Here is a 23,266-nt window from a genome sequence, read left to right on the forward strand (position 1 = left end):
ACATGTTCCGGTCACAACCGTTTTTTATAAAGTTAATCACGATATGTGTTTAATTTAAAAATGCCAGGAAAAGGTTTACCTGGGAGTTGTATATTTATCCTAAAGGCATCATTGCATGAAGAACACAAGGGCGAGTTCCTATTATGGCGTAGATCTCCATTATTATGAGTGACTACTTAGTCTTGAAGTATTGCTTAACTCTACCATGTATTTTCCATCTTGCTTTTCTTTGACTGGTTTTTATTTTTAAAATAGTTCCACAGCCTGTAGAAATGGATATCAAATCGTTTCCCAAAGATGGGAAGCTATGGGTGGAGTGGAGCGCACCAAGGAAGCCCGTTGTCGGTTATGTGATTGAATGGTGTAGTAACACTGAATTAATGGACTGCAGCTTTGAATGGCAAAGGGAGCAAAGTTCTAGATTGGGAGCATTTCTTAGAGGTAAGAACAGTAAACATGAAGGTAATACAAATATATCCTGCTACTGTCCTCTAACAATTGAAAATACCAGACTTGGGCTGTTGTTGTTAAGTACAGGTAACTCCTATTTCCAAGTTCTTCACAGTCTATATCCTAGATCACTGAAACATAGAATTTGACAGCAGGAAAGTACCAGTTGGTCCATCTAGTCCTGAAAATAGCCTTATTTGTGTCTCATGCATGGTCCTTGGCTCTATCCTCCTTTCTGTAAAGACGTTCTTAAGCTAGTGACACACAAGCATTTAAGTGGCCGTGTGCTTGGGGCTCTGATAGCACAACACATACACTGGGTGCTGCATGCAGGAAAACAGAGTGCACGCACAAAAGCACTGACAATAAGACTGCTGCCAGTGTGTAGGTGCCTAGTTTAATATACGTACGCACAACGCGCCTTTGTAGCACTAGGCTAACATTGCCCTTCAGTCTTTCCCTCCCTTCTTGTTTTAGATCCTGTGCTCCAAATATTGTAACAGTTGTAGGAACCTTTGAACAACAATTATTTACTAACACAGTGCAGGGAGCAATGTGTTAAGTTAGCAGCCAATGATACATCTGCTTTCATTGTCTAGGTCCTAGGTTCCCAAACTGTGCGCCGCGGCTCCCAGGGGTGCCGCGGTGCTGTCACTGGGGAGCCGCGAGCCAGACATAAAAAAAACAAAACAAAGAACTCATAAACTTACCAATCCGCCGGGCGCCGGGACCCAGCAGCCTCCTCTCCCCAGCAGCAGCTTGTTACTGACGTCGATATTCAGTGACAGCTGCGGGAGAGAGGAGGCTGCTGGGTCCCGGCGCCCGACGGATTGGTAAGTTTGTGTTCTTTGTTTTGGGTTTTTTTTATGTCTGGCGCGGGGCAGAGGAGTGAGAGGCAGCGTGTCACTCTCCTGAGCCACTCTCTCCTGTCACTCTCCTGAGCCACTCTCTCCTGTCACTCTCTCCTGTGCCACTCTCTCCTGCGGGGCACAGGAGAGAGTGACAGTGGGGCACAGGAGAGAGTGACAGTGGGGCACAGGAGAGAGTGACAGTGGGGCACAGGAGAGAGTGACAGTGGGGCACAGGAGAGAGTGACAGTGGGGCACAGGAGAGAGTGGCACAGGAGAGCGACAGAGGGGGCAGTGGAGGAGGACAGGGTGATGGGGCAGTGTGTCTGGATGCAGAGGGGGCAGTGTGTCTGGATGCAGAGGGGGCAGTGTGTCTGGATGCAGAGGGGGCATTTTTGCATACAACTAAATAAGTATTTCTGTCCTGACCTAAATACTTCTAAAACAGGACTGCTCAATAATTATTTTGGAGGGGTGCCTTGAAAAAATTTGGAGACTCTAAGGGTGCCGCGAACTGCAAAAGTTTGGGAACCACTGGTCTAGGTGCACACTAGCACTTTAAAAGTGGGGGCGGGGGGGACAAAAAACAAACAAACCCTCTTGTTTTAGATTTCCTATGAGGGGAAATACAGGAATGTTCTGGGAACTGCTGGTCACATGAGACCTAGTAATACAGCAGTAGCTGCAGCCTTGCACGTCCGTTCTGCTGACATGCAATAATAACTGGCATTCCTTACGTGTTTGGGATATGTTGTACCTTGCAAATTAATTCAACATATTATTGTTGGAATCGTGTTATAAAGATTTTTATTACAATATTATTTATATTAGAAAATTTCTACATACATACTACAGCCAGTGGCCACTTTATTAGGTACCTTTCTACTACTGGGTAGGATCCTCTTTGACCCCAGAACAGACTGAATTCTATCATTCAACCACATCCCAAAGATGCTTTATTGAATCGAGCTCTGGTGACTTTGGAGGCCATTGGAGTATACTGAACTCATTGTCATATTTGTGGAACCAGCTTGAGATGACGTGTGGTTTGTGACAGGATACATTAGCCTGCCGGGAGTAGCCATTAGAAGATGGGCAGACAGTGGCAGTAAAGGGTTGCACATGGTCTGCAACAATAGTCAAGTAGGCAGTGGCATTTAAACAATGCTCAACTGGTATAAAAAGGGTCTAATATGTGCCAAGAAAACATTCCCCACACCATCGCCACCCGTCTGCTGACACAAGGCAGGATGGTGGATTCATGCTGTTTACACCAAATTTTGACCCTACCATCTGCATGTTGCAACAGAAATCGAGATTTCTTCAGCTGTCCAGTTATGGTGATCCTCTGCTCACTGTAGCCTCAGCTGCCTGTTCTTAGCTGACAGGAGTGAAACCCGGTGTGGTCTGCTGCTGCTGTAGACCATCCACTTTGTGTCAGCTTGAACCAGTCAGCCCACAGAACTGCCGCTCACTGGAATTTTTTTAATTTTGGACATCATTCCCTGTAAACTAGAGACTGTTTTGTGTGATAATTCCAGGAGATCAGCAGTTTCTGAGATACTCAAACCACCCAGCCAACAATCATTGCACAGTCAGTCACTTAGATCACGTTTCTTCCCTACATTTCTTCCTTGTTTGTTCTGAACAACTGAATCTCTTGACCATTTCTGCATGCTTTTATGCATTGAGCTGCTGCGGATTAGATATTTGCCCTCACTGGCCACTTTATTAGGTACACCTGCCCATAAATGCAAATACATTTTATATAGGAATTAAGGCAATACATATAATATAATGTTGGCTATCCAAAATGTGTTGTGGCTTTTTTTTGCCTATTTACTGTTCGTTATTAATGGCTTTGTTAAATGTTAACTTGTTTGTTTTTGTTATCAGGTGACCTGAAACCATTTACATACTATCTGATTAAAGTTTATCCTTTATATAAAGATGGCATTGAAAGACCAAGATATGTGGGGGCTTATCTTGAACAAAAGCGTAAGTACAAATAGAATGAAAGTACTAAGACCCATATCAAGAATAATTTTACCTTGTATCTTTCTGTTATTAATTGTTGTCATTATTGATGTGCATAGTTATAGTGTTTATATATTAACAAATAGTTTCTAATTCTCATTTTCTCTGCAGCTCCAGAAGTAGGACCCAACATTTATTCAAAGGCAGTGGAGAAGACTAAGGTTGTCTTGGAATGGAAACCACTTCTTCTGGAGAAGCGAAATGGCTTCATCACAAATTATACTCTGAAATATGGAGCTGTAAGTGGCACAGAAGAAAATAAGTATAAAGGTAAATGAAATATGTACACTGTGTATAAATGCCTATTATGTAGACATATGTCAACTGACTCCTTCACATTAAAAGTAGGGTTGCAAGTAGGATTTCTCTCCTCTAAGTGATGAGCAAGATCCGACTCCATACTGGAAGTCTATGGTTTGGTTGCTAAGTAGCCAACATCAGATGTGCTCTTCCAACTTAACGGGTTTGGTTCCTCCCATTCTGGTTTTATACATCAACATTCCTTGCTTCTCCCTTGGGTCTAAGTATGTGGAACTGTTTCTCACTGGTAACAGCCATAATAAAGTCTCTTAAAGAGAGCGGAACATTGCACTAAGACTAAGAAAATGATATGACGATGCAAATAGTGTTTGGGGAAGACGATGCAAATCGCATCTGGCCCACAAAATAGTCTTCCGCATTTAGCCTAAAACCTTTTCATGTTTCGTCGCTGGAATTTGGCCTTCTGTGTTCTCAGTTCTGCCCCAATCAAGCAATTGAATGAATTGACCTATATCCCAGCTTTTTTTGGAGACTATAAACTCTCATCTTCAGTCCTCCATGGTAGCCACTACAATGGATAGGTTGGCTTTACATTTTAGGCACAGGCAGAATAAAAAATGTGCCTGGACAATATATAAGGCATTCCCTATGTCTTTCCCTGTCTCTAGTATCGGTAGGCCAGGTTGTGGCTTGTCTTCTGCAGTGTAGGGGATTACCTTCTCTGTGGTCCTGGCAACGCACCATCCGGTGGTGTAAGCTGAGGACAGGGCTGCTACCTTCAGGAGCAGATCATGGACCTCGGCAGGGTGCACACAATGTGAAAGGCACAGGGAGCCAAGATGGAGGACTAGGCGGCCAGAGGACTCGGAACCACTCTAAAGCATTCCCTGTCCACCTTCATTGTGAGGGCAGCAGTCGGAGATCCGCAATGGGATGGAGCCGCAGTCAAACCCCAAATAGCCGTAGGGTGCACCTGCTTTGTTGGTCATGCATTTTTCAATTTAATGTCCTGTCCTTACAGTACTCTTGTAGAGCCTGTGGAAGGAAAGGAGAGCAAACTACAACAGTACAGCGTTTGTGGAGCTGTGATAAACCTTTAACAACTGTACCTGAAGGGGTTGAAGAACCTTATAGCCTGGTGACCGTACGTTATACAGGGGACAAAGAGGGAAAGGTCCAAGTATGGATTTGAAAGATAGATACTTTCAGTCTGAATAGTATTCTCCAGAGAACTTAGTGTACTCCTATAGCAGTGAATCCAGAGAGATTAACCCCTTCGTTCTGAGGCTTTTCTCACCCTGTTCTGAGCACACTTGGGCGCATCACTTATTTATTTCATGCCTACTGATCAAAAATAACCAGCAGGCTATAAACAGGGATGCCATCTCTTCCCCCTTAGAAAGCTGGGGTACCATGGTTTGGAAGTGAGAGGGAGATAGAGGCTATAACAGGCTGCATGCATGCTTCTAATGGAGGAAAGAGTGCTAGAAGGAATATCAGGGAACAAAAGATTTTGTGATCAGAGGACGAGTAGGACTCATCATTAGCACTTTAAGAGGTCATGTAGAGAACACTCTTTAGCGCTCAAGGAGTTAAATAATCACCTAGGATGTTTAATTTAGACATTGTGGAGCTTTTGCTGAAACATATACAAGTTTATGGGCATGGATCAGGAAGCAACTGTCACAGAGACTCAGAAATCCCCCATTGGAGATCACAGTAAGAAAGGTAGAGTTTTTCCAGTATTAAAAGCACTTATAAGGAATAGGTACAGGTGGAAAAGCGTCTGTCCAGAGTTCAAGTGATTAGAACATATGTATGTGTTAATTGCTGAAAGAGCTCAGAAAGCTTCATATTCTATCCAGAACCACTTTGAAATCAGCTGTGGCAATGGCCTTTGTGCCCAGGGAACATAGATTGCAGGGTGAGGTGAGACACTTTACCTAGATGTCTGGAGAAAGTGAGGAGACAATATATGTCCAGCATCTATTTATGCCATTGTTTGTTCAGCAATGACAATGGCATCAGCAGTGGTCTCTAGGAAAGCCCTCTTGTTGCACGCTAGGGCAGTAGTAGACCCTCAGTCAAAAAATTGTCTTGCAGATCTCCTGCTTGAAGGGTCCCGCTCATGAGGGATAAATTAGACAACATGATACAGAAGTCTTCTGTGGATAAATCTAAGCACTTGCCGCAAGATAAAAGGCCTAAATAACCCTCTATTCTGCCTCGTCTCATCAGCACTTAAATGTGGTGAAACGTTATTTGCCAGGGAGACAATGCACCAGATAAATTATTCCTGCTACACCAATATAGTTCTTTCAGGCAAATCAGAGAACTCCACAATGATTACTGCAAGGATCAGTCTCCTTTAACACCACTAGGTGGCACAAATAAATGCAAGATCGTTTCATCAGCATCACAGGGGGAGCCTCTTTGTCAAATCCAGAACTCCGTCAACCCAAATAGAGTTGGTAACCTTGCAAAACAGTCTGCAAACCTTGAATTCTGTCCCAGCTACCAACAGCGAAGGAGATTTTCTCACGTCCATAGATCTTCAGGGTGCCTATTTTTATATACCTGTTGCAGTTCATCGCAGAAAATTCCTCATGTTCTGGATGGTGGGTCAGCTCACCTGCCTGCCCTTCGGACTGGTGACATCTCCAAGAACTTTTAACAAGGTGCTGGTTACTCTGGTGGCAGAATTAAGAAAGCAAGGAGCTTGCTCTAGTTGCCATAGATAAACTTACTCATCTTTATTTATCTCTCTCCCTCATCAGATACCTCCCTTCTCTTCCTCCTCCACCCCCTGTATGTCTCCCCCCACCTACAAGCTTTTTCTCTTTGAATTATATGCACCAAATCTACATTTGGATTTTACATCACTTTATTTATTATACGTCTGCAAATGTTGTTAACATTTTATCCTCATGTATTTATGTTCTTCTCCATATATACAACTCATTGGTGATATTTTATACGTGTTTAAATAAACAATAAAAAAAAAAAAAGAAAGCAAGGAGACTACTTCCTTGTGGTGTGGAGTTCAGAACACGTTTTCAAGCGATAGCCTATCTGAGGGAACATTGTTGGATTGTGAAAAGGACAAAACATCAAAACAAATAAAGTTTGTACTGGCTGCTATTGTTATGGTTACTGTTAATTACTTTTCTTCTAAATACTCCAGGGCAGCTCAGCTTTCCAGGCATTTTTTCAGGGACATTAAGTCATTCAAACACATAAGGGAATAGGACCAGCTGCCTTATATACTGTCTGGCGGCGATTTTTTTTTAACCTGTCTCTACCTAAACGCTGGAGCTTTGCATCTCCGCAAAACCGCTTGTTCCATCATGAACCTTTATGCACGTGAATTTTTGCTGCCATTGCGCTAATCTCTAAGCCAAAGGCTGGCATCTTTGGTGGGGCAACTTTGTAAATAGCCTGCGGCCCTAGGGATTTCACGCCCCAAATTGATCTTTATAACAATCCCTCCAGGCACAACAAGGAAGTTTATCACACTAAAATGGCACATGAGTATATGGGCTAACGTGTAGTTAGGTGGACTTATAACCCAGAGTGGTAACCATGTTTTTCACGTCCTTCACATACAGAGCCATCTGGCAGATGGCAGTCTGGCCCTACAATATAGAAACACAGCTCGAGAGGAAAAGCATGAGGTGAAAAAAACACTAATAAAAATGTTTTGGTGTGGAGAGAGCAACATGATGTAATTTGTGCTGCTTGTAATCATTTAGTAGATTCATTATAAAGTAAAGGCTTGCTGCTTCTTTTCCAGATATCCTGATTAATGCCACCCAAACAGAGCATACTCTCACAAACCTACATGGTAAGACCATGTATAGAGTCACTCTGACAGCAAACACCGAAAAAGGAGGAAAGGAGGGGAACTCGTACACATTTGTAACCCATGAGCTTGGTAAGAACACTTTGGTATCTGTTAAAATGTAGGACAACTAGAGTTAATGTATCATAACTGCTAAAAATGTTTTCCTCCAATTCCCCAAGATTGGGAAACAGACACTAAACTCACTCTCAGAGAAAAGTTTAATGCCTTTAAAGAAGCCCTTTGTTTGTCCTTGAAAGTTATACCTGTGTGTTACATCAATTTCTTTGAATGAATCCATACAAATGTACTAATAGCTCTGATTGGATGGCTACCGACTCAATACTTTATCACTCCATTTACACTGAGCTGCCCACACATTGGAAATCTATAACTTGGAATTTTTATATATCATTTAGATTCCCGGTGCAAAGCGAGATTTCCCATTTACTTGTTTTACTCGTATACCTCATATAAAGAAATAAAATTGTGCCACCCAGAGGCCAAATTATCATGAAAAGCGTCAAAATGCTTTTATATCGGTATCAATTAATAACTACTGAATTAAATATTTCTCAGATGTGGTAATGTTGAAGAACTCTACACAACATATATTTTATTATTAATAATGATAATGTTTGTAGGGCGCCACAGATTCCGTAGCGCCTAAGGTAGTAGTAGTAGTACAAATATGACATACATGAAGTCAGTAGACATAATAACAGTTACATGGGTGCAGAGCAGAATAATAAATGCATGAATGCAACTAACAGACCAAACCGTATGGCATACAGAAACAAATCAGCATAAGACATGACTGGCACATATGGTATGTTTTCTCTGTACACCAGTCCACTTATTTGAAGAATGATTTCTAATAGTTTTTTCTCTTTATAGACACTGGAGATGTAGAAATCATTGTGGTGTCTACTTGTCTTGGTTTTCTACTCCTCATACTTTTTGGTGGCCTCTTGTTTTGCAAAAAGAGAGATCTGTAAGTATACAGTGAATATGTGGAAATTAAATGAACACTAAACAAATCTATACACACCACTGGCCAAAAGAAGAAGCAATTTTATTTTTCCCCTTTATAAAAAAAAAAAAACAACTCAGTTTAAAGACAATTAATCCACAGTGCATTGTGTTTCTGCTTGTTGTCATGTCCTTTTATATGTTTCATCTGCTATTTATTTAGTGTGTGTGTATAAAAAGTCAGGATTTTAGCATTTATAGCTTTTCAGCGTAGTACGTCCCACATTATTGTACTTTCTGGCTATTGGTTGAATTAATCGCTTGAATTACTTGGACACAAATTGACACCTAATGTTTTCATTTAATTTATTTTTTAGCATTAAAAAGCACATTTGGCCAAATGTTCCAGATCCTTCAAAAAGTAACATTGCTCAGTGGTCTCCACAAACTCCAAGCAGGGTAAGAGGAGCATGCGGACCTACGTATGCCTCACACTGTTTTATTTTCCTAATTATTATTTTAGATATTCATGTCCTGATTTATCATCAGACGTAAATCCCTTTGCCTGCTGCGTCTTTCGTGAAATAGCTCTGTACATGCTCAGGAACCGACTTTACACCATTGAACACAATTGCATATAATTCATGTCCGAATGCAAATGACACTTACGGCTGCCTACGACTTGAAGGGGGGAGGGCAATGTACAGTAAGGGGGTGTTAATGCAGATGCAGCCTATTCAAGTCCTGGGTTTCTCTAAACTTGTTTTTTAGCCGTATCTTTTGCACCAGCTCCAGGGCAAGTGTAAGATGACTGATAGTGATGACTGTCACGGCATAGTCTTTATATTAATAAGCACACTTATGCGTGCCATTAGATGGCACAGAACCTATGCAAGGAAGATAGACTATAAAAATGCATTGTATGTACAGTATGCATAAAGAACTTCCTGATTTTTGTATTTGCTTTTTAAAGAAAAAAATGTTACAAATATTTTTATTAATGATCATAGTATTGAGTTCATTTGTTTTATAAGACACAATTTTTTTTGCATGTGTTCTGATGGGACTTTATATTGGACATCTGCTTGTACGTATACTGTAGTCTGTTCTGTCTACATACGGCAAGTAGCAGTTAGACTGTACTGTATACCCAGATTCAAATGGAAACGTATATTTAGATACTTGTATTTGAAAACGGTAGGAAATAATCCGTGCTCGTTTTTGAAATGCAAGTTGCGTGCAGGTTGCGTACGAGGATGAATCAGGCCCTCAGTCGCTTGAACTGTGAAGTTTGTACGTATTGCAATAATGCTATTGCTTTAGATCATACAAATCATTTTGGTAAAATGCCTTCCATGTAATTCAACATTAGACCTATAAATATCGCCGTACAACAGCTTTTGTATAACTGTTCCCAGATTTAGATGCACTAATCTGCTTGTAATAGTTGTTTGGCACTTTACTGACCTGTTCCATATACACAAAATTGTTTACAGTTTTTCAATTGGGACCCTGGAGGTTGTAGGTATAGAACTGAAATAATCTATTTTTCTCATCTGTAGCATGAATCAAAAAGCCACCCATTTCAAGATGGTAGTTTCACTGATGTCAGTGTGGTTGAGATCACTTCTGATGAGAAGAAGTCTTACAGTGAACAAGACTTAAAGTCTGTGGATCTGATGAAGAAGAACACCTCCGAGGGCCTGAGTAGTGGTATCGGAGGCTCATCGTGTATGTCTTCCCAGCGGCTGAGCCTTTCTGACAGAGACGAGGTTGAATCTGCTCAGAACACATCCAGCAATGTGCAGTATTCTACAGTGATTATTAGTGGATACAGAGGCCAGCAGCCAACTGCTGTGGTACCACCAGTCTTCTCAAGGTCTGAGTCCACTCAGCCACTACTCGATTCTGAGGAGAGACCTGATGAGGTTCCAGCCTTAGAAGACAGTCACTCAGTCGTACCCAATCAGTATTTTAAACAGAACTGCAGTCTGGAGGATGGAAGCAGACCTCAGCCCTTACAACAAGAACATCCTCCGATTCATTCACAGGAGCAGTTAGCGCAGAGCCAGCACCTAGCTGGGCCTAGTCATGTAGAGGATCTTCAGGATTATAATGCTGGACAAAATGTACATTCTGGAGGTCAACCAACAATTTCAGAAATGGACTTAGAGAGTGACAAAATAAAAAGCTATTTACCACAAACTGTTAGGCGAGGAGGTTATATGCCCCAGTAGACCGTGTTACCACATTTTGGCCTGGTAGCTTTTGATGGTTTTTTTTCTGTTTTTTGTTTTGTATGTTTTTCAGTGCTAAAGCCATACAGAGGAGCCCTATCCAGGGCATAAAGTATAACTGGTCAAACTTTAAATTTACTAGCGCCAAAGATATCATTGCCTTAAGCTCCATTTTCTTCCACTATAGCATGATCTATACAATATCAACCAAAATACATTGTGTATCGTATTCAGAAGTTAAGGAATGAATATAAATATGCCTTGTACTTAGACTGTTACCATTTAAATTTGCATTCACACAACATTCTATTTGAATTTCTAAGTTTCTAATAGCAATCCTAAGGTGCTTAGTTGCAATGTATAGTTCATGGATACTAAATAATATGAAGGATACTGATGATCTATGGCAATATGGTTGATTTTGTCTATATTTTATATGCATGTTTTAAAGCATATGCTGTTCTGTTGTAGCAGCTTTGACACAGTATATACGCCTATTCCTAAACTGTTTAAAACAAAACCCGAATACACAATCATTTTACAAATTAAAAATGGTATTGTGTAATTTATGGTGTATTATATTCTATAATGCCAAAGTGCCATTCCGTGCTCGATATTCCCACCCATCGGCCTAGCAATACGCAATTCAATGTTGCATCTAGTGGTATAATTCTACAAGTTTGATTTGCTGGTCTGCGTTATCTGCCATATGTGCCTTGTTTGAACGATTGCCCTCCAAAATTGAATTGGCACATTTCGGCTTTTAATACTGTATTACAACTTCAGTAATATACTGTGCATTTGTTTTTAAATGAACTGTACATTTTGCTCCAAGTATATACAATGTATATTCCTCCGTATTACATAGCATTACAAAACTCGGACAACTGCAATAAATGTAAGGTTTGTATTAGTATGATATTTCAAAGAGACTATTATATGATTTTTTTTTTTATACTGGATTTAATTAAGATATAATTTAGTAAATTATTAGATAATGTTTTTATATACTAGCTGAGGTTATCATAATTTAGCCCAGTAGCCAACCAATATAAATAAAAACTAAAAAGAGCATGTGGCAGGATTTCTCCATAGACATTGGCGGCAACATTGACACCTGCAAAACATATGGATGCATTATCAGGTGTCAATCTTCCATGTAGCTGTTGGGACAGTAACTTATTTTTTATTCTGTCTGGAACCATTGGAAGAATTAATAGAATGTATTTCTGGACACCCAGTTAAAGAACAAGAAATAACAAAGCTTAACATGAATATATAGAAATACTGAACTGCAAATTATATATATATAAAATAATTAAAGTGTTTTATATATAACTTTGTCTGTCCACCCTGCTCTTTCATCCCTCTGCAGGTGGTTGCCATGTTATGAGGGAGGTGCTTCTCTAACATAGCAGGCAGAGTGTGAGTGACAACTTTGTAGACTTTCTGTGCAGAAATGCACTGTATGGATTGGTGGATGTATACACAGGCAGGACTAACAATGTCGCAGTTAGTCAAATGCTGCATCAGTGTTCTGATCTGTATGATATTCCATCATGACACTTTTCTAAACAATATAGCAAAAGCTGCCAGTGAGCAGGTAAGCTTCACTTGTAACAGAACTGAAGCAGAATGTCTGGGTATCGCTGAACAATAGCGTTTACCCTCTGTGGTTCAGATCCAGTTTATTGATCCTTTTAAGTATGTGATTTTTTTTCCCAAGATACAAACAGTTTTTAAATTCATTAATATAGATGCATTTCTACATGTAAAGGCATATCTTAATGTATTTTTTCTTATCTTTCAGAAGTGTTTTTATGTTAATAAAACCTATCCATTATGTTTAATCAAAACCTTACTCCCAGTATGAAATAAACTTTTGATCACACTTTTTTTTCAATCGGATAAACTGGTAATTTTTCCTAACAATATTAGTTTTTACTTTAAAGGTATATTTATGTATCATGTGGTTAAACATTTCTAAGCTTTTACTAAATGTTGTTACGCATAGGTAACAATTACAATTGTTATTGCAGGTATTTGTACTAAATAGGATTCAATAAAATCAACAGCTTAACCATTCATTTTTATACTAACATATTGCCCAAATTATTTTAAGTTTTATCCTCCGGTTGCTGTGCTGATCATTGTTCTGTTGTATGCTGCCTTATGGCTGAAATATATTTCATTTATATTTTTGTCCCATTAAAAGGACCCCATTATAATAAAACATTGAGCAAAGCACATTAACATAGAACACACCCAGTTTCATTGCACAGCCGTTAGGCAACACCCATCTCGGCCCTGCCGGTCATCCTGTAATCCAAGTGACAGGATCGCATTAACCCATGTGTGTGGCCATATTGGGTAGATGTGGGTTCAGTGCCTGAGCACAGAGGTCAGACGTATGCCTGTTAGTGCAGTAGAGACATAGCCACACACAGGACAATACTGGTCAAGATTCAACCACATTTTCTGATAACATTCCAGTCAATTTTGATTATTCTTGAGCATCCCACTCATTTTAAGGCTACTCATGCAACATATTGGGCCATTTTGTCAATATCACTGACAATATCTGTGCTAAAGCTATGTAATGGCTGCCTTACTCGGGCAGATCTCTGATGGTTTGGTCTAATTGACTGTGTGCACACATTAGATGAGTCCGGTTGCATAGATCTAGTTGTTCAGAGTATCATATGGGACCCAGTTTGTGTTGGTGGCCGATCTTTGCACACACATGCCCATTTACATATAGGCCACAGTTTCCAACCAAACTAATAGTCAGATATTGATCTGGATTGTTGGCTTGCTTTGTGCACAAGCATGCAGAAATTTGGTGTCCATTTGCTCTAAAATGACAACATTGGCTGTCCCCAATCACTTTATGGGAATCTTTATGCCAAAAACTACACATACACATAGTAATTGCAACTCTGGCATGTAGGGACATGTATTGCAGGAATAAATAGTAATTATGTTGACATTTCATCGTCATCAGTTATTTATACAACGCCACAAATTCCGCAGCGCTGTACAGAGAACTCAGTCCCTGCCCCATTGGAGCTTACAGTCTAAATTCCCTAACACACACACACACACACACACACACACGTCAATTTTGGTAACAGCCAATTAACCTACCAGTATGTTTTTGCAGTGTGAGAGGAAACTGGAGCACCCGGAGGAAACCCACGCAAACACGGGGAGAACATACAAACTCCACAGACATTTGGCGCAAAAATGTTATTTACACCATATATAGAATTATACTCACCATGTACTGCACTACAGAACTGTGTTGCAGTCTATAAATAAATATTAAGAATACTCAAAGTTTAAAACGTATTATATATGTTTTCAAGGATTGGGGGGTCTGTACTGAGGCAAATATGCAGAAAAGAGTAGGCATTTCTTCACTCTTATATTTGCCTCTCTTGTCACTTTAAGTGGCCATCTGCCCGGGGGAGTGCCCAGAGGGAAGAGTTGGGGCAGTTCTACAGTGCACTCGCATAATTATGAGATTCATTATTGCCATGTGGACTGTGCATCTCCGGATCTCTGTGCAGCAAAATCCTCTGCCGCATTACAGGTGGCGGAAGCCATTTCTTTTCCATTTTTTAAGTTGAGCTGCATTGTATGTAAGAAATAAGTTTTATGTATGGTGCTACTGTGCACCAAAACCAGAGCAATGCAGCCGGTGTACATAACTGCATACAGGTGGTTAGTGATATTTTCAGCTGTAAAAATTATGATTGAAATATGACTGATGCCAAAAATGCCAACAGGCCGTATGCCGGCATGTGAATTTTGCCGAAACAGATAAACTATTACTTCCATAGTTAGTTATTTTGACGATGGGTAATTTATACTGAACCCCAGCATACAGCCTTTCTGTACTTAGTTCATGTTACACAGTGTTCTATTCTTATTACTATATTTTCTTTTTAGTATACCCTTTTCAATATTGATTAAATAATTCAGCACCAGTGTTAAAATGGATAATTTTATTGCTACTTGTGCTGCTGTTTTATTCCTGACTGCTTATTGTTCCTTTCCCTTAACTATGAGTCTACTGTGTGTATGTGTAGCTCTTTACAATATGTAAATACCCATATACTAATAAATGCCACAATATAAAGCACTGTATAGTTAATTTTGAAGTTCACTTTCAGACGTAGAAGTATTAATAGTAACAATAGTTGCATATACATTAGAGAAAAAAACCAATTGTAGTCATAAGACAGCAGCAGAGCTAATAATGATTTGCAAATGACATTACATTTCAGTAAACATGAAGGAATTAGGGAAAAAGTTCACAAAGTACAGAGAAAATAAATGTACCTGGTGATTCATGCATTTTGCATAAACACTGCTTCCTTCCATGCTTTCAAGACCAAACAGGTCATTAACTGTTTTTTATTTGGGTCTCAGGCCAATAACTACCTAAAATAAAAATGTATCCCCAACAAGTAGCATGGTGGATATCAAATATCCAGGGCCCTTGCTATTTGGATGTTGCTTAACAACTCCCTGACAGATCTATTAAGCAATATTCTCCTATCGCAGAAGAATGTTGAATTTCAGACCTGGCAACAGATAATTAGAGGCCCCAGTACAGCAACTTCTTGGGGACCCTTCCATAGCCACTGGGTTGGTGGTTACTCACACTACACAGGCACTCTACTGCGTCCTGACTAGAGGCAGCGTAGAGGATGGAGGACCTTTCGAATTGTAGGAGTCCACGGTCTGCTGGAGGGAAGGCAGTAAACATTAAATATTTAGTTTTGGCCTTATGATTAAAAATTAACTAGGGAAATTTAGATTAAAAAAAATAATGCAATTATGTATAATTAACATGTTTGGTATTACACAAATACATTTGATGTTACACAACAGTTTTGTATAAAGGATTATTGGTTTTCACCCTATAAAGCATCAGAATCCAGTCTGGTTAAGAGCCTCTGTTCCACAATTATTTTATATCCTGAGTATTATCTATCCTAAAATGTATTATTATATATAATGTTCTTTCACAGTTAATTTCGGAAAGCATTCTATAGTTTGGCATCATTGTTGTACATTTTTACCTTTCAAGTATTTTTGTAAAACTGAGCTGTAAAAGTGTAAATACATTGTTTTTCCTTAAATTAAGTAGAGACTATACATATTTCATCACATTGACTTTAATGCACTAACATTGTATTTAATATATATTAAATGTAATTAATGCTTTTAATTGAATTACCTTTTGTAAATTGCATAATCATGATTGCAAACAGATGTGTATACGTTTTGTAATAATAAAAATGTAACCAAGTTAGATATACAGTTATATTGTTTTTTGAATATTTTTGATTATATTTTTTTACTTTTAAAGATTTCACAACTGTTTTAAGCTATAGTATAATCCTCCAACTGCATTCCATCAGCACACTATGGCTTGAAGTTAGTGTTAACTGTACCTGAAATTTCTTGTTGGCTCTGAACACATTACCAAGATCTAGCACAGTCAACATGAACATTGTCACATCAAGCACTCATCTGAGCCTGTATGACGTCTGTGAAAAAGGATCTCTCTAAGAATTATTAAAATCCCTTTTTTATTTATAACTCGCATCCACTATGAATTGTCCAATACTGCCACCACCAAAAATTGATTCCAAAGCTCACACATTGCGGAAGTTTTTCTGTTCTCTCTGACTTGAATTCCATTACAATCAAAACTTAAATTTACCAAAGATATTGTAGACCAAATAATCCCCTGTATTTCAGTTATGCAGTGCAATAAGCTATCTAGCACATGAATACCTTCAGAAGAAAAAGATTGTTATTAAATGGAGTTTAATATGATGAAAAATGTCACAACGCTTAAGGTATAAAAAGATGTATAATAAAATGACAGTAAAATTGGCAACAGAATAAAGAAATAACATAAAAACGCATGCAAGAAACTCAAATAAAACTTTTAGTAGACTATTGATCCCCTTAGATTTGATGATGGATTTTAAACAAATATCTTTCTGCTCCCCCTTCATGTGAGGTCACTCAAGGAAGTCCTGTGCATGGCTAATTTGTTTTTCAACCTGGGTTGCTTCCTTTGTGTGCAAGACCATTTCTATAATGAAACCTATACACTTTTAGATTTCCTCAGGAGCATGCCAGCATCATATTACATTGAATAAACAAATTGTAAATTTACACACAGATGCACACTAAACATGAATATGTTAGGTGCATGATTTAGGAAGATACTTGATTTAGTATAGTTTCCCTGTGGCTAGTATGACACATATGGGCCTATTTGTATATATTATACATACATAGATCTATGCAAGTATGAATTATGAACCATATAGCTTTGATGTATACATTTCCTGTATGAAACATAAGTACTTTAGTAACCACACTAGGACTTTGCCTGTAAGATAAGACATTCAGTCTATTGAATTGTAACAACTCCCTTTTAGGACAGGACACTGGTCAGTGCAGGTTGCTAGGAGAGAGCAAATGGCATGAGGAGATTGTCAGCATAGCTAAATTTAACTTATTCTTTACTTGCACACCATAAATTTGTATGTTAAGACAAATTCATATCTGGTTGAGTAGTCATTTATATATTTTACAATTTTATTTTATTTGTCATTGGGCCACAATCACAACAAACATTACAGTAAACATTAAAGTATTACATTCATTCACAGCTGGCACGGTGATCTCTTTCCAGTGGTGCCTCATCCCTGACATGGATGATACTAAATCCATCTCTATGATTTGAACAGGACACAGTTTCTAAAAGATACAGAATGGCACTATCGCATATTTCTATAAAAAAAACAACCCATGGTTGAGTCAGATTGAACTCTTTGGTCAGCTGAGCAGAGGTTATATAATGTAACTCTTTTTTATGTATTTTTAATGTCTTCAACTGAGCAAGCAAGAGAGTGCAGATGGTGTGGTTTGTTTGTCTAAAAGGGCTTAACAGGACAGGGGCGTCTCCCTGGTTAACTAGTTGCTGCCATTATCAGCAACATGTATAGCTTCCCGTGTGCTCACAGAGTTTTTCAGGTACGGGTTGACTACAGCAATATCTTCTCCATTGATTTTTGCTAATTCCAAGGTATGTGGCACCTCCTGGATCCCACCATCTAGGTCACACAGAGATGTTAGTGAACTGCTGCTGCTGCTTGCGGAACATGACGTAGAATAGAATCGTGGTGTACAAGCTAAACGCTCATGGCAGCTCTCTGTTGTTGCATAGTGGACTAGGGAAGAATGTTCCTGAATCATACATGGTCCAGTGCTTTTCGATATATCGGCAAATAAAAGCTTTCTGTTCTCTTCATCTATTAGGGGAACTTTTTCATTTTTGTACCCTGCATGTAGAACATGAAAGTCTCCTGAATGAAATTCACCGTCTGACCGCACTAGATTCTGAATAGGAGCAGTCTGTAGGGAATTAATAAAGTTATACACAGGTAATTAAAAGATCACTAAGCATTAGCTAAAAAAAATTTTATTAATATCCTTATCACAAGCACTCACCCATTCACATTATAGAGAAGCCATGTGTGACTGGATCCCTTATAAATAACTTATTTGTGACTGGGTCATGTAGAAATAATTTATTGTAGAAATGTATTTCAATCAGAGGTGCAGGCACCAATGTATAATTTGAAATGCCCTTATGTTACATTGGGATGTGTTTTGTATGCAAGTGTCATTGTTTGGGTTTGTATCTTTGCTAGAGGAAGTCTGTTTGCTGATAGCAGGGAATGTTAAGTAAGTCTTTATGTGAAGTGACAAACACCTGTTTAGCCTGTATGGCCAGCAGGGGGCCTCTGTCTGGCATGTCTATCTCAGATAATGCAAGCATCAACAGAAGTGTAAATATTGTTAGCTTTGCATTGCATGTAAATCCATGTTTGGGTAAACAAATTGCATCCTGATTCTAAAAATAGCCTGTGAGGCTATGTTCAAATCAGTATAAAAAGCCCCGTCTTGTATTGAAAATTGTTCATTCTTATGGGCAGCACAGTGGCTAAGTGGTTAGCACTTCTGCCTTACAGCACTGGGGTCATGAGTTCAATTCCTGAGCATGGCCTTTTCTGTGAGCAGTTTGTATGTTCTCCCCATGTTTGCGTGGGTTTCCTCTGGGTGCTCCGGTTTCCTCCCACATTCTAAAAACATACTAGGTTAATTGGCTGCTATCAAATTGACCCTAGTCTGTCTGTGTGTATATGTTAGGGAATTTAGACTGTAGGCTCCAATGGGGCAGGGACTGATGTGAGTGAATTAGTGGCGCCATATAAATAAATGGTGATAATGATGATTCTTGTTCCATCTAACCTGATCAACCACTGGGAGAGCAAATAAACATCACTTGCTTCAGACCGTTTTGAAAACTTCTCTATGGTGAAAATCCTGTGACCTACAGATTAGACCCAAAATCTAATCCCAGATCTCGAGTACCACCGCTCTGCCCACTACACAGCTCTGGCCAGGGGGGATCCATCCACAGCACCCTGGTCCATAGTAGCGGTCAGGGGTACCAGCCCTGTACTAACAAGGGGGTACCCTAGCAGTGACAGTTACCCAGAAGGAATGTGGTTCTGGATGCCATAAAGGAATCCAGTGGTAGCAGCAGGCTCCTCCTACTGCGACAGGAGGGGCGTATTTGGAATAACGAAAGGGGACGGTTTCAAGGTAAGCCCAGCCGGTTCCCAGCAACAACAGACAGGGTGGCATAGGCGGTCCATTCTGTCACACCATGTTAAAACAGTGTATTTGGCTATCGGTGAAACACTCAGTGACTGACACTGTGCAGCACCAGAAATGGGTAATATGGGCGCACTGCACAGACTGCTGCAATGTTAACAAGTGGAAACACTGCTTCCCCAGCAGGGCTTCCGATTCCCCTGTAGCCATAGTAGCCAGACATTTCTGAACAACATCATCTTCTATATATACAATGATCTATATAAAACAACTTCCTGCATCTTTGTCCGTGACAGAAAACTATCCAATCATCTGCTCACTGTATCTAGTGTCATGGCAAATATATTCCAGAAACTAGTATGTCTGTGTTTTTGTATAATTTATACATGGCACATATTAAGATCTGCACGCCTGCCACAGCTGTTACTGTATGTTTGCCCTGATAAGCGGTACTAATGTCCTACATGTAGCTGATTGATTACTACATAGGAATGGGACAATGTTCGTTTAGAGCCTGCACTGATTGTGTATGGAGTTTGCCTGTACTTTAGCAAGGCCCATTTCTAAGACTGAAGGATGTCTCCTGATGCTGTGTAACCTGGATCTAATGGTTCTTTAAGTAGCAGTGAGATGATCTAGTTTGAAGGCTGTAGTCCACTCTTCCCAATAACTTTCTTCAGCTTTAGATCATCATCATCATTTATTTATATAGCACCACTGATTCCGCAGCGCTGTACAGAGAACTCATTCACATCAGTCCCCATTGGAGCTTACAGTCTAAATTCCCTAACATACACACAGACAGACATAGAGAGAGACTAGGGTCAATTTTTTTTTTTTTTTTTATAGCAGCCAATTAACCTACCAGTATGTTTTTGGAGTGTGGGAGGAAACCGGAAGACCCGGAGGAAACCCACGCAAGCACAGGGAGAACATACAAACTCCACACAGATAAGGCCATGGTCGGGAATTGAACTCATGACCCCAGCGCTGTGAGGCAAATGTGCTAACCACTTCGCCACAGTGCTGCCCTAGATAACCCCTGCTGCCCTCATCTTCCATATGAGATGATCATTATGAACACTGTGTAATGGTCAAGTGGCCCAGAATGGAATAAAAAAATATTTTAAAAAAACAAAGCAGCTTTACTCAGCATGTGCCCAGTGCATCCTATATAATGTTTATAGACATTCATATGGATATGGAGCAAAATTTACAGGCTGTACATAAATGTTCTAATATATTGTAATATAATATATTCTAATATAATATCTGCTTTATCACTCCATAAAAATCAATCCTGCAAGTTATTCTCTACAAAAAACTATTTTCTGAGGTATTAAACAAGCCCAGCAGCCTCCTGTGGCATTGAGCCCATGTGACAAATGCTTTTAATAAACTTTACATTGTAAACATCAGATTTGTTTAAGTTAATAAAAATCTCTTATCAGAAAGCAATTTAAAAAGGAAAGTGTCAGAGACGATGATGAAACTGTTGTCCCTCATGATCATTAAGCATCTGTCCAAAGTCAAGTGATACATTACTAAACATTGAACAAACAAAATGCCCATAAATTACCTGGGACCACTTTGATGGCCATTCTGCGATACTGCTTTGCGTTGGATCGGGTATATTCGGCCAAAAGAGCTGCCTTATCCTGTAAAATACCAGAATTGGTCTAAAAATCTTTGTGAATATGATTTTGATCTGATTTGGTAAGTTGTTTTTACATAATGAGATTATTCGATTAAGCTGACTAATGTGGATCATCATGTTTGTAGCTTTTCCATAATCGCAAACATCCTCCTACAATTTACTCTTGGATTTTATTACATATCTCTAGTAACTGTTTTTGGCCAGTTACAATTGTAATGGAATCTATACAAACATCACATTGAAAGGAAATGTATTGTTATCCTAGAAGAAAGGAATGTAATCTCACAGGCCAATACACGCAATATACAGCAGTGCTGTTTTTACAGTCCATGTTCAGGTTGATAAAATTTTGTAGGATTTTTTTTTCTTTCAAGGTAAACTATTGATTAATGATATATACAATTAGAAGCAAATTATTAAGTCAGCTCCAGATTCCAAATTCTGGATCTTCACCTGGGGCCTGATTCATTAAGGATCTTAACTTGAGAAACTTCTTATTTCAGTCTCCTGGACAAAACCATGTTACAATGCAAGGGGTGCAAATTAGTATTCTGTTTTGCACATAAGTTAAATACTGACTGTTTTTTCATGCAGCACACAAATACTTGATAGCTTATTTGTACACTGAAATTTAAAGTTGATTTTTGTGTGCTACATTAAAAACCAGTCAATATTTAACTTATGTGCAAAACAGAATACTAATTTGCACCCCTTGCATTGTTACATGGTTTTGTCCAGGAGACTGAAATAAGAAGTTTCTCAAGTTAAGATCCTTAATGAATCAGGCCCCTGGTGTGGATGTTCTATATTGTCTTCTCTATGCGTCTAAATTAGGCCTGTCCAACCTGCGGCCCTCCAAGTGTTGTGAAACTACAAGCCCCAGCATGCTTTGCCAGTAGACAACCTGTTGATAGCTGGAAGGGCATGCTGGGACTTGTAGTTTCACAACATCTGGAGGGCCGCAGGTTGGACAGGCCTGCTCTAAATAATACTTTCTGTACAAGTTTAGCAATCCTTTTGGCATTTGCAAGTCTGTAGCAACTAGAGATGCTCACTGACCCCTGTGTTTTGGTTTTGGTTTTGGATCTGGATTACCTTCGTGTTTTGGTTTTGTTTGGTTTTGGTATAACCTAATTTAGTGCTCCACCAGTTTCTTAGATAAGTGAGGTAATTCTAAAGCTAATAAATTATGAAAAAAACAGTTTAATCCCTGGTAGGCCGTCCTTAAATTTGAACACTTGTATGCAAATTATACAGACAAACCTGGTTGTCTACCTCCTCCATCTTTGATTATTGGCAATGTAGACATCGTCTTTGGGTGTATATTACACCCTCCACTTGTAGTTGAATATAAAAAAAAGCAGCCTGCACAGAATGTGGAATTAGAAAGTAAAATTAAAAGGACCACAGTAGTTTGGTGGCTATCTATGCCCCCCCCCCCCCCCCCCCACCCTCCACTTGTAGTTGAATATAAAAAAAAGCATCCTGCATAGACTGTAGAACTAGAAATTCGAATATACAAAGAAATGGACAAAGGCAGTTTGGTATCTGTCTGCATCAGACCCCCCCCCCATCCACTTGTAGTAAAATAGAAAAAAAAGCAGCCTGCATAGACTGTAGAACTAGAAATTCAAATATACAAAGAAATGGACAAAGGCAGTTTGGTATCTGTCTGCATAAGATCCCCTCTCCACTCTGAGTAAAATAGAAAACTATTCAGCTGTTATATAATCTAGAATATAAATAGAAATTGAGAAAGGCAATTTGGTATCTGTCTGCATCATAATCATCAACATCATCATTAGTGCCCTCGTCGCCTACACAAATCTCCCCCTCATCCTCTTCTAATTCCAAAGTGGCATCCTCAATTTGTGTATCACTGGCTAGACTCGGGTTGTTCAGGTACACATCAGCAGAACTGCTGAAAGGGCTCTTCTTTATGGTTACACTAACAGAATGCTCACGATTAGACATACCACCAGGGCCGCCTTCAGAAATAATCATGCTCAGTTCGGTGACAGAACCTGGTTACTCATTTTGCTCATATGTGGACTGCTTTGAATCCATTCCAAGCCCAAAGCACTTGTAGTGCTCAAAATAATTTGGTAGATACTGCTGACAGATAGTAATTTTGACAGCCAGAAATATTTAGGCAAAATAATGGGGGACACCCAAAAAGCACTTTGAGTGCCAAATATTGATAGAAAAAAAACCCTCTATCCTCCTCTCTTCTCTAGTGATT

General features: G+C 39.3%; 2 protein-coding genes across 8 annotated transcripts in view; one reads left to right on the forward strand and one right to left on the reverse strand.

The window, feature by feature from the left end:
* Nucleotides 1-11,574, forward strand: part of IL6ST (interleukin 6 cytokine family signal transducer) — a 49,729-nt gene extending 38,155 nt beyond the window's left edge. For all 3 annotated transcript variants that reach the window (XM_075183414.1, XM_075183423.1, XM_075183434.1), the window contains 7 exons: nt 256-441; nt 3,195-3,296; nt 3,447-3,605; nt 7,390-7,530; nt 8,335-8,431; nt 8,787-8,868; nt 9,972-11,574. In XM_075183414.1, coding sequence (XP_075039515.1) covers nt 256-441; nt 3,195-3,296; nt 3,447-3,605; nt 7,390-7,530; nt 8,335-8,431; nt 8,787-8,868; nt 9,972-10,646 — 1,442 coding nt within the window. In that variant the 3' untranslated portion in view covers nt 10,647-11,574. The remainder of the gene's footprint in view (nt 1-255; nt 442-3,194; nt 3,297-3,446; nt 3,606-7,389; nt 7,531-8,334; nt 8,432-8,786; nt 8,869-9,971) is intronic.
* A 5,684-nt stretch (nt 11,575-17,258) lies between these two features.
* Nucleotides 17,259-23,266, reverse strand: part of IL31RA (interleukin 31 receptor A) — an 83,685-nt gene continuing 77,677 nt past the window's right edge. For 4 of the 5 annotated variants that reach the window (XM_075183475.1, XM_075183458.1, XM_075183468.1 and 1 more), the window contains 2 exons: nt 20,947-21,025; nt 17,259-18,098 (listed from right to left, as the gene is read on the reverse strand). In XM_075183475.1, coding sequence (XP_075039576.1) covers nt 17,658-18,098; nt 20,947-21,025 — 520 coding nt within the window. In that variant the 3' untranslated portion in view covers nt 17,259-17,657. Of the gene's footprint in view, nt 18,099-20,946; nt 21,026-23,266 lie in introns of those variants that run through there. The other variant, XM_075183483.1, reaches the window with a different exon arrangement.

Source organism: Mixophyes fleayi, chromosome 1, assembly GCF_038048845.1.
Source record: "Mixophyes fleayi isolate aMixFle1 chromosome 1, aMixFle1.hap1, whole genome shotgun sequence".
Classification (NCBI taxonomy): domain Eukaryota; kingdom Metazoa; phylum Chordata; class Amphibia; order Anura; family Limnodynastidae; genus Mixophyes; species Mixophyes fleayi.